The sequence below is a fragment of the Euprymna scolopes genome, chromosome 19 (genome assembly GCF_053919585.1).
Source record: "Euprymna scolopes isolate OS-2025 chromosome 19, ASM5391958v1, whole genome shotgun sequence".
Taxonomy (NCBI): Eukaryota; Metazoa; Mollusca; class Cephalopoda; order Sepiida; family Sepiolidae; genus Euprymna; species Euprymna scolopes.
The window spans coordinates 80238594-80251524 of NC_136500.1; the positions used below are offsets into that span (position 1 = coordinate 80238594).

The 12931-nt window shown below is 30.7% G+C and overlaps 1 protein-coding gene across 22 annotated transcripts in view; it reads right to left on the minus strand.

The window, feature by feature from the left end:
* The window catches only part of LOC145239782 (transcriptional enhancer factor TEF-1-like), a 258906-nt gene that overhangs the window by 30872 nt on the left and 215103 nt on the right, over nt 1–12931 (minus strand). For 12 of the 22 annotated variants that reach the window (XM_080103260.1, XM_080103262.1, XM_080103274.1 and 9 more), the window contains one exon: nt 9102–9164. The exons of the other annotated variants lie outside the window; for them this stretch is intronic. In XM_080103260.1, the coding sequence (XP_079959386.1) occupies nt 9102–9164 (63 nt within the window). The remainder of the gene's footprint in view (nt 1–9101; nt 9165–12931) is intronic. 22 annotated transcript variants of the gene reach the window in all.

Below are 12931 nucleotides of genomic sequence, written 5' to 3' on the forward strand. Positions count from 1 at the left end.
TAAAGGAATAAAACAAAAAAGTTTCTATCACCAAATACTCGATGAAAAAGTTTTACCCTGAAATATTGTAAAAAATACAGTAACCATTTATTATCGGGTTTTACTTTTTTGTTTAAAAATATACATTGTATGGCTTTTAAATATGTTTGTACGCGTGTGTAAAACGAAAGTATTTGTAATGGCTGACAACTAAAAAGTTGTTTAAAACAAATCTGGTTGTTTACAACAAAAATGTTTAATGAAAAAAAATTGCAGAGTAATGCATACATATATATTATTCTCGTGTGTGTGTGTGTGTGTGTGTGTGCACGTGCACACAAGCAAGGATATATTTTCCCAAAATGGGGAGGAACTCAGAAGCTCCTGCACAGTGCTCGATATTCTATTGGATAGAGCCATATCAATAATAACATGTGCACACATTTAAAACAGATATTAAACTGACTATAATGATGAAATGCACTTTAAAGCTAAGTGCAGTGCATTACCCATTAGAGAATAAAGAGGAAACATAAAAAGAGAGAGGGAGAATTAAGTGAGAGGGGGTGACGTTCATCCGAACTGAAATATATGGATAGACTGTCAGTTAACTCACACTCATCATCAATCAGCTAATATATAAAAACAGAAAATGTTAAAAGATCCAATAAGACTTATGTTAGAAATTTAATAAGCTTGTCGTTCAATTTTTTAAATTTATTTTTATTCATTCTATATAAGACACATTGCCACTAAGACATAAGCCGCTCTAATTTGAGGCAAGATTTATAGAAGGCATCCTAGGTGAGGAAGAATTGTGTAGCAAGATGTTTATTTGCATTATATTTAAATTTCTGCATGTTAGTACAGTTGAGGGAATTCCAAAAGCAAGCAGTCTGGGCAGTGGTGGGGTGGGGTGGGGTGATTTTTCATTAATACCACCATTTTACTACAGGCTGGAGGACATTTTCCATGAATTAAGCCATTGCCTTGCATGTGTGGACATTTGAATCACTCTTGCTGATTTGTCATCAGCAAATACACCTATCTCAGATATGATTAGATCAGGGGAGTCATCTATAAAGATCAAGTATAATATAGGTTCAAGTATCTACCCCAGTGGCACACTTGCATTGATGTGGTATTGTTTGAATGTGTGGCCATCGTGAACAACCTGGATCTTTCTTTTACCTAAGAAAGATCTGATTCTATTAAATATTCGTTCAGTAATACTATAAAAATTGATTTTTCTGGAACCCCCCCCCCCAAAAAAAAAAAAACTTCATGCCAAAGAACTTAAAAGATATCCTACATCTTAGCTTCACCTGCGTTATCCAGAATTGAAAAAAAAAAAAAAAAAAAAAATTCTGAAACTACATCAACCAGAGGACTTAGGTAAGTATATTTCAGTTTAAACAAATGCAATACAATAATATTGTTGAGTCTTCATTCATTCTGGACTTCCATAAAACAGAAATATTTTTAAGTATGATAGCAATATACAACAGATGAAGGATACAATTGTGAAATTTCCACAGGTCACACTAATATTAAGAAAATGCCTCGCTATTACGAGATAGAAAGTATACACACATATTCACATCAAATATAAAAGGGAAATATATTTTCAACAATATTAACGCTCGTTTTTGGTGGAGACTTGTGTTTGCATAGGCAACACAATTATTAAATGAAACGTTTAATTTATCTACGGGGCTGAGAATACAGGTAATCTACAATGAGAAAAATGAAATCCACACATGACTCAAAAAAGTCACATTTACAAAGCAAGGCCACCTTTAGCTGGTGTTTGTTTTATCACTCAATGAATGGATCCATAGTGAATTGAAAAAATCACATTTTAAAATCATTACATATCCCATGAAAGAGATATATTCGTTTGAAGTAGCTGAGTGGATTTTGCTACAGTTTCAAATACTAATTTGATGAGTCATCTTACTAAACCAGTGTTAGTAGTCAAAGCTGATATTCCTAGCGTGAGACTTGGGGGTGTACCTTTTGATGTCTGTTCCCAGATGGCTCTACCAGTTGCTGTTTATGGCTTAACCAGCCAATCATAATCTTGTAAGGAGGGATAACCAGTATGTACTCTTAGTCATACAGGTAAAATTTCTTCATTGACATATGTTAAATATTTACATTATTAAATCATATCACCTTGAGATGTGTTAGGGACGAAGCAATTCTATATATTATGTTCAATAAATCCAATGTTTTAACTTTAGCTGTATCTTAATGAGGCAACAATACCTCACCTCAATTCTATGAGCATATAAGTATAATTTAAGACAAGCAATCCAAATTTCTCAAAGAGACAAGTGAATACTGCAGGTATAAATCTAGCTCAATGATTAAGACTTTACATCTAACAAAGCTCATATATTATAACTGCATAGAATACAAAATTTATGACATAATATTGTGTATTCATGCGCCAAAAAAGTCAATATTATACACATGACAAATTAAACAAAAAAAAAAAAAAAAATCTGATGGGAAGAGAAAAAAATGGTTAGAGGGAAGATCAAAAACTTGAAGATGCATTTCAATGTTTCGCCCAACTGTTATTAGGGCTTATTAAAGAGTTGAAAAACTTAAAACGAGAAGATCTGTAATTTAGAGATATGTTGTGAAAATAAAGTTTATATATAAATAACAACTTAAGCATAATGAAAGTTAAATCTGTCAGAAGAAATTTTATATGGAAATTTTAGCAAATCAGTATTTAAATATACAGCGGATGTGTGGAAGGCCTAAGAAAAGTAAATAAATATGTACACACATCTTTACATACATTATATGCTAGTATATATATATATATATATATATATATATATATATATATAGTAATGTGATTGATAATTTAAAATCAAATTATAATTAAATTAAAAATCCGTTTCATAAGAAGGAACAACAACAAAATCAATTATTTGTACGATCGTTTCGGAAAACAGTGTTTTTATTGTGGTAGACATCAAGTTATGGACAATAATTATTACGTATAGTTTTTTAATAAACAAGGTTTCCTCATCAGCAAATTGTGAAGGGTTTTATTAAATTTAAATTTAAAAGACACCATAAATAAACCTAGCATTAAAAGTAAGGCAGAAGATAGAATTACAAAAAATATTTAAAAAATATATTGTGTATTACACTCGCTTTTTGTGGAGACTTGTGTATGCATAACAAACACCATTACTAAATGAAACGCTTCATTTATTTAGGGGGCTGTAAGGGAATTTTATTCCCTTACATCAAAAACTTAGTTTTCTTTCTTTTTTTTCAGTATACAATTGTTTTAACCTACAACCAAGATATCTGTAATGTTTATTAATTATTAAATTATCATTTGGGACTATGCAAGGGTTAGCTCCTCCGACTTTCCCTATAATATTAGTAATAAAAATCACAGATCACAGACAATAAATAAAAGTAAATAATCTGCATAATATTGTAATTTGAAATGTCAAAGTTCATTTTGTGACAAAGAGTAAAAATAATTATGCCTTCAGTGAAGTTTGAACTCAGAAACTCTAAGTATAGTAAATTGACCAATGGCAGCAATTTTGAAATTAATTCAATCAAACTGTTTTCTATTTCTTTTCTTTCACACACACACACAAAAATCACTTTTTAGAGTCAAACATCGATCAGTTAAAGGACAATGTACACTTTTTTTACTTGTGAATATTTGAAAAAATTGTTATTACATTAGTACTCAATGATACGAGTAACAGTATTAGTACTTGCGACTGTTTAACTCCCTCTATGATATTAGAAAAAAAAATCTACTGATTGTATAAAATATGAAATTTGATGAAAGCAATTGGAAAACATGAAATTTTTGCTTTTAATAACACAAACCAATATTTGCCTTATATGAATGACAAAGCAAAAAAAAAAAAAAAAATTGTTTATCACAAAATTACGGGAGAAGGACTGACTTTACTTTATGTATCAGATTTGTTAACCTGCTAGAAGAGTACGATGAGCACTGGCAAAATCTACAGTTCAATCACTGGGATGCGGTGCATATTGGGGTGAATGTCATCTTAAAGTACAAGAAAGCAAGATGGCGAATGCCAACAAATGTTGTAATATAGTCATATTCATGTTGCATAACATCGCAATAATTGCACCAACAATGCCAATTAGTTTGGAGACAAGAAGATGCGAGATATATGGATTAGTATTGGAAGCAGGTGTCACATCAGTTTCCAGAGTGAATCTCTTTACAAAGTCAGTTCATAACCAAATGCCACCATTTATTATTATTGGTAAAACTTATGAACACAGTATAAGTAATTAAGGATTTAGTATTCAATAAGTAGAACCAGCATTAACCCCTCCCTCTTCCTGTGATTTTTAGCAGCACTCTAGTAATTACCTTCATTCCTTTACTAAAACTGTTAGAAATAAATTATATAGAATTATTAACATTTAATAAAAAAGGTAGGATTCAAAATTAAATAAAAATTACTGCACATATGCATTAATCTGGTCAAATTTCAGACTTTTTTATTAAAAAAAGTTATGTGAAATTTGAAAACTTATCTCATAAAATCTCGTTTATTGAATAAATCTGATTTTTTTTAATAAAAAAAAAAAAAAATCAATAGAGTAGCCGTAGACCCATTTTGCAGCCTATCAAATGTGGCACAAGTTTTAGGTTTAATACCGAGCATAAGCACCACAAGGATGCCCAAAATTGGTATAGAAACACTCCTAAAAATTGTTTTTAATTGGAGAAAGGATAATTACATGAGCAGAGGTAGATTAGTTTGGAAGTCAATCTTCTGTCATCCAACACATGTCAACATGTAAACCAAAAATGATGATGATGAACCTGTCTGCATTTCCCATTAAGGATAGATTGGTGATATTCTTCCTTCTAACTAGGGGATAACTTCCTCGCAGGCCCCAAAAGGAGGAGGTAGTTCCTCTGGTGTGAGGATGGCTTTGTGAGGATTAAGCAGACTCATCAGCTGAGAACGGTTAGTTAACAATTGTTTTTGCCCCTACCTCTCCACCGACCTAGGGGAAAGAGGCACAAGTCTCTAACACTACCACTGCAAAAAAGTGAAAATGAGCTGGTGTTGCAAAGGCTTCCCCAACAGAGTCGTTAATGTTGGTCGCTATATGAACTTAAAAAAAATCTGTCGAGACTCTAGAGGATTTTACGCATTCCTGTTGGAGGTAACTTGCTTTTTTTTTTCTTTTCTTTTAACAAAGGTTAAAAAAAGAAGAAAAAAAAAAAACAAAAGGAAAAGAGTCCACCAGTTTCTTGCGAATGGAATGTGTGGATATGATAGGCAGATGTGCCTCCGAAACAATCAAAAACAATACAGACCTCAGATGCAACAACTATGAGAGGGATAATGAGACACTAATAAAAGAAAGTATCCAGACAGCTCACGGATATCCGTAATACGGATAATTAAAGAGGCCAGGTGGACAACTGGGCTAGGAGGGGGGAGGGTATCTAAAAGGACAGTGACTGTTCAGGGTTGAAATGACTAACAGGAAAACATGGCATCCACTAAATATGGAAAAGGTCCAACAGTTAATAACACCTTTCACCATAATAAGAATAATAATGTTGATATAAAAAGAGAAGATGACAGAGGAAACATTGTCTGGGATCATGTAAGAGTTACAATTATTTAGTAAATAAATTAACAACTAGTTAAATAATATACTGAATGTGTGTGTGTGTTAATTCAGTATTATAGGAGACATAGCAAGAGTGGTCAATTATCTGTGCAAGATCATATATATTTTTATTCAATGGATACTATACATAAGTTTGATCATTCATCAGTATTTTTGGTTTCAGGAAAATACTGGATACTCAACCTGCAGAGTTAAAGATACCAAGTATGATCGGCCCATCAGCCAATGCATAGCACACAATCGTAACATTGGCTGATGAATTGATCAGATATCTTTAAGATGAAAAGTTGAAGTTACAGTTTCTGTAAAACAGAATATACCAATGAATGATAAAATTCACAATGTGTACACTGAATTATCTATCTATCTATATATATTTATCATTGGAAAAATATGCTTATTCAATTATACTCCACCTTTTATTTATACCATCCTTTTATTTATAAAGCTCTATGAATGTTAAATATAACTACAAAGCATACACAAATAAGTGACAAAAAGTCTATATTTCAAATTCCAAGATGTTGTTCATCTTACTGTTTATTTTTTTCAGCATGTTAAAAATTTTCAATTCCTGACAGCACCTGTTTCATAGCACAGAAACAATCATATAATTATTATGTCAATTTTTCAATATTTTTCACCCTGACTCATTAGAAGAATAAGAATTTATTAATTTTAAAAAAGAAAAAAGAATTTGGGTATGATTACATAAATCCGAAAAGATTGGCAGAGTAGTTCCAATTGTGTTTTAGATGGCATAAATATCATAAAATATAATTGCAACTACTCTTCCAATCTTTTTGGATTTATGTAACGATGCCCATATTCTTTTTCTTTTCTTTTAAAGTTAATGAGTTATTATTCTTTTAATGAGTGAGAGTGAAAAATATTCCAAAATTGATAATTATGATTGTTTTTACACTATGAAACAGGTGCAATCAGCAATTGAACATTTTAACATGCTGAAAGAAATAAATGGTAAGATTGACAACATCTTGGAATATAGATTTTTTGTCATTTATTTGTATATATATATATATATATATATATATATATATATATATATATATATATATATATATATTCAATGGATACTATATATTAGTTTGAGCTTCCATTTGTGTCTTTGGTTTCAGAGAAACACTGAACCCTCAAATAGCGTGGGGGTCACATTTTTTCGATGTTGGTGATGAATAAATCACATTAGGTATCTTTATCTTTGTGGGTGGAGTTTTCAGTGTTTCTGTGAAACTGAAAATACAAATGTAAGATCAAACTAATGTATAATGTCCATCATATATATATATATATATGTGTGTGTGTGTGTGTGTGCATCCCCTTCTTATGTGTATGTATTTCTTACCTGAATGTAACTTAAATTGTTTTGTTTGTTTATTTACAATCAATTAATGATTTATTGAAATAAAAAATGTATCTGTTTAAATTCAAGAAATTTCTTTTCAAAATTTAATAAAATTAAATCCACCAGAATGCTTTTCCATTAACAAGTCAGCCATTTTAATCTTGTGTTAATAGTTGAAAAAAAAAAAAATTACTTTGCAACCATCTGAAATTTGAAAAGAATTTGGAAGATTTTACACTGTCTAATATACAATCATTTAAATTTTAAAATTCTTAGCAAATTCTCTTGTATTAAAAGAGTGAAGTGAAGGTTTTGGAAACTATCTGCACCCAACAATTTTATAGAACTAAAAAATAACATTTAATGTAAAAAAATTCGTTTTATAATAATAATAATGACCAAACACTACTACAATAATTAAAATTAATTTTAAACTTATTTAAAAATAATAAAATTCAGTAAAAAAAAAAAAAAATCACATAGTTAAAAAGAGAGAAGCAAAAACAAAAATGGAAGTAAAAAGACTCCTGGACAATGCCAGGTAAGTTCAGCTAGTGTGTGTGTGTGTGTATACATACATACATACACAAACAGATGTGCTGGCATATATTTTTCATGTTCAGAAAGTAGATATATTGTGCGTAACAGGAAGAGTGTTTTCAACATATTTTATATATACATTTATAGTAGTATATACTGCTTTTAAAGATTAAAAAAAAATAAATACCAAAGAAAAATTCAGAGAAAGCCCCAGCAGGATTTGAACCTGTGCCTCTCAAGCAGACCACCATAATAATGGGTAGAACGTACTTTAGCTGATTCAGTCCTCATATTAGATGCAACAATATATCTACTTATAATATCAGAACGTTTCAGTAAATAAAAACTATGTTGGATGATTATTAACGTGTGTGTGTGTGTGCACGTGCATGTGTGTGTATATATTGAAAATGAACGCAAGTTTTATATGCGGCCAATACTTGTGCATCTAAAAATAGAAATATCCGTGTTTCCAATGCATTGCGTGCGTGACTATTAAGTTAAGTATTTTCAACTTGAATAACCCAATAGTCAATTTGCATTTTAAAACTAACGGTACACTTGCTAATCAATGCAAGTCAAATGTGAATACCGAGGATTGGCAATAAAAAAAAAAATATCGAAATTTAAAAAAAAAATATAAAAAGTACATAAATAGATAAAAAGAAATGCAAAATACTTGCAAGTGTTAATAAAAAGAGTTAACATTTTTTAAGAATAGATTAAAACTAATCATATGGAAATTTATATGAATTTTTAAAAATATTTACCATTATAGAATTTTTGAGATAAGGATTGAAAATTTGTATTCAACCTATTTCCATTTTGATTATTATTATATTCATAACGTTTCGGCTTCCGTACATGTTCAGTTCATAGGGAAAGGAAACACATGGGAGCAAGTGATAAGGACAGACATGAGAGAAAGAAGGATTAATCAAGACCTGGTCAGAGATAGGTTACTTTGGAGGTAAATTTTTACAAACATATGCAACATATAAAACAAACATTAAAAACTGAATATGAGGATATTCCTGAACTTCAACATAAAGATTGCAAGTTCGACTTAAATTTCCAAAGTTCAAAAAGATATGCTTGAAAAATGTCAGAGGTCACATTAGCCGAAACGCTTTGAACATAACAGCATGGGAATAGTTGTCTGAGTATTCTTTTACATTAATCCCAAATTACGATGTTAGGGTCTGCAAGAGAATATCAGTTTGAATGATATAAATATTTAATGATTTTGTTAAGAAAAAGCCCTTACCCCCAAGCAATACACCATTTCCTAAGTGCTTCATTAACCCTGTTATGTGTAGCTCTCCTCTCGCAATTATGCACCAAATAATATAAAAAAAACTTCTTTTTATCATTTATAATCAAGATATTAAAAAGGTAAAAGTGTTTCAAAAAGATAACCAATGTGCATGTGTGCTCCCGAATGCACGCACGAGTGTGCGCATGCACATTTTAACAATCTTTAAATAAATATCAAAAATGAAGAACATTTCTTGCGACTTACCTATGGACATTCTTAAAATACTTCCTGTTTACATCCTCTGACATTGGTAGGTGGGAAATCTTTCTGATGAGAAGAAATACACGTGTGAAGAGGATGAGGAAGCGGAGGAGATGGATGCACTACTAATATAGGTGTCGGCTTGCACTAAGTCTCACACATGGACATGCCATACCCACACGCACGCACACATGCACACGCTTATATAGATAGCCTTATATATATATATCGAAATATCTTTCTCTTTTTTCATAAATGACTGGCAGGTGACTCAAAACTTATGCTCAAACAACTTTCAGCAGGCAAGAAGCAGCAGCAGCAGCAACAGCAGTAGTAGTAGTAGCAATAGCAGCAGTAGTAGTAGTAATAGTAGGAGTGACTATCTTATATGCGCAGGGTCAGCCGGGTGGACACCAGGAGAGGTCAAACAACAGCACTTGTTATACATTGGCGGTTAACTACCCCCACCGTCACTGCCCAAACACTCATGTTTATTTGTACAGGGTGAGTCAGAAGTAATTGGGCAGTAATATATATATATATATATATATATATATATATATATATATATTAGTTTAAAAATAAAATCTATTGATATTCAGACAATGCAATAACTTCTGACTCACTCTGTATAAGATTAAGAGGAGTACAGGTACACTACTAAAGAGAGGGTGGTCACAAAAATTATAAATGTATATATATATTAAATCCCCGAAAGAGTGCTGCATGGTAAACAACTGATGATCCCTGAAAACATAGAACTATTGTTAGTGCAGGAAAGCAGGTTTGCTCAGCAATTGCAGGAGATTAAATAACTTACTGACAAAATAATTGTCCAACGAAGGATTAAAAATTAAATTTTTTTTATATAGTTTACGGTTAAAAAGCTTCCAAGACAGACATTATATATATATATATATATATATATATATATATATATATAATGTCTGTCTTGGAAGCTTTTTAACAGTAAAAAAATATATATTTTATATATATATATATATATATATATATGCTTACAGTCAACTGGAAACATTTTTAATTTTTTTTTTTAAATCCTGCAAATTTCTTTCAGTCAACCAGGACAAATAAATGCAGAAGCATAAACTGCAATAAACTTTATAAATTTAAAATATTCAAAGTAGAAATGTTCATTAATTGTTAATATTATATAAATGTAGTATAAAAAAAAAAAAAAAAATGACAGTTTCAAATTTTTTCAAACGATTTAGAGGTAATTTCGTTTTTGTTGTTAGCTTATATTTAAGTTACCTGGCAGCTGTAAGTAAAAGGTCAAATTGTGTACAAAGTGACTCACATTAGTCACATGCTCTATGTGGCCCCCCCCCCTCCGGATTTTTATTTCCAATTTACAGTTTTGCTAAATGCTGTCATGAAAAGATTAAAACTTTTATAGTAAACTTTTTATTTATCCCTTAGGCAAATTTGATTATAAATTTTTTTTTTTTTTTAAATAATTAAGAAACTTGTATTGCTTGGATTATTCAGATTGCTGTTCTTATCCGAGTGTTATTTTCACATTTTGGTCAATGTAACCTCCGACCTTCTTCAGGTGTATCTTGCTGAACTTGGAAATCTTTCTGTTGAACTCAGGAATTTGTGCTGAATTTTGAATGCAATGACCTGTGACGTAATGAATAAAGTACTTGGTAAAATTCAGCTATAAGTTGCATTCTTTAATCATCAATGCAGACATCAAAAATAAAATTGTGAATTATTTAAAAATTCTACCCAGTTTGTGACATGGGTGAAGGAACAAGAGCATGCTAACCCAGTGAATTAAATAAAGTGAATAAATTTGAAATTCCAAGCAGATTCTCAAGTTTGACAAGATACACTGAAGAAGGTTGGAGGTTACATGGACCGAAACATTGTGAAAATAACATTGAATAGTCTGAATAAACTAAATAATATGAATTATCAATCCTCATCTAAAAAATTCAGAAACGTAATAAAGAAATTATCAAAACTACAAAAAAAAAAAAAAAAAAAAAAAAAAAAAAAAAAAAATAATAATAATAATAATTTAAAGAGTAAAAATTATATCATTTTTTGTGATATTAATATAAAACAAGATTGTTTTTAGAGATTGTAAGTTTTGAAATGGTACAATTTGAAAGACATATCTATTCAAGATGCCAACCAAAAATATATCTCTTTCATTTGTTTATCAGTTTTGTTGAAATAGTTTTGGGTAAAAAAAAAAAAAAAAAAAAAATGCATCCTACATTAAAAAATAAGATATATTTAATATTTCTTCTCCATTATTCAAAAAAAAAAAATCAATCTTAATATTAAAAATTGATCTTCTGGTGGAAAGCGAAATAACTCTTTTTTTTAATGTTTGTTTACAGAGACCAGTGTCGATCGGAAACTGTTCCTTTTGTTTCACTTATTTGGCGGGTGTCCTTAAAACCAAATTGGTTTGAAAATTACTTCAATTGCCTTCTGCAGGGCTATTTAATCAATAGTCAATGTAGATAGGATTATCTTGGATCTTTCTTCTTTGGCACAATATTTAGAGAGTTTGCTAATGGGTCAGGAAACTGGAGTTCAATTCTTTGTTCAAACTGAAATGTATTCATCTAAATACTTTAGTTAATGTAGTTTCAGAATATATCTGGTTACAGGGACCTATCTCTAAAACCCTTGTAGCAGTTTGTGATATTTCCATTCTTTAGACATCTATAGAGAATGCAGACTTCATGGTTGCACCACCCTAATGGTTAGAGTGTTTTCGTTAATGGACCAGGTGATTGTAGATTCAATCCTTGGTTGATTCATACCAAAAACTAAAAAAAATGGTACTTGATACCCTTGGTTAAATGTGCAGCATTATAAGGTTAGGATTAGGGTAAGTGGATCAATCCAGGGAAAGGAGTGATGCCCTCTCCTTTACATCTCGCCTTCGATTAGGCTCCATCCACCACTAGTCTACTCTACTATTTCGGCCGTAACTGTGAGGGCAAAGAGAGATGAACACATACCATTCCAAAGAATATTAGTGAAAATTACACAAAAGTTTTGATAAAAAGGAACAAAACACTCACAGTCGACAGTCCATGCCAGAGACAATTGCACCTTTCCATTTCAGATAAACAATCTATTTAAATGTAGGTTCATGAACGTTTTTTTCCTTTAAGATTTTTCTTTCTATATACTTTAATTATGCAAGAAACACTAAAACATTATTTAGTTTTGGGATTAAGTTATGTTTGAAAAAAAAAAAAAGTCTTGTTCTAATTGACCATAATTTATGATTAACCGAACAAGTCACTCATCTCTTAACTTTAGGTATTTCTTGCTCTCCCTCCTCACTATCTGGATTCAACCATTCTCTAATATTTCTTCTTGCCTATGTGAACATTTAGAGAAAGAGTAAATCTTCGTTTTCAGCATGGCCACCTAATTAACAAACATGTACATAAATTAGATAATATAATTAATCTATTGATTTTATGATATTTATTGTTTTTATAATAAATCTAATGGAACTCAAACTACTAGAAATTTTGTACCCCCCCCCCAAAAAAAAAAAAGATGAGACCAGCCTCGGCTGATACCACATTAAAGGAAGGGTCAAGGAGAATGAAAAGATCAAGAAGAGAGAGCATTAACCAGATCTCTACTGGAAAGATGCAGAAAGTACTGGGACCTTAGGGAGATTGTCACCCAAATATCAGAATATTAATGATTGTTGCCAGTGGAAAATCAATAGTAATCAGTGGTTGCAATAATGAAAAATCATTTGCAATAGTTATCAAAAGAGGTGGAGAGTACTGGAAATCTGGAGAGATTTTTAATCATAATTC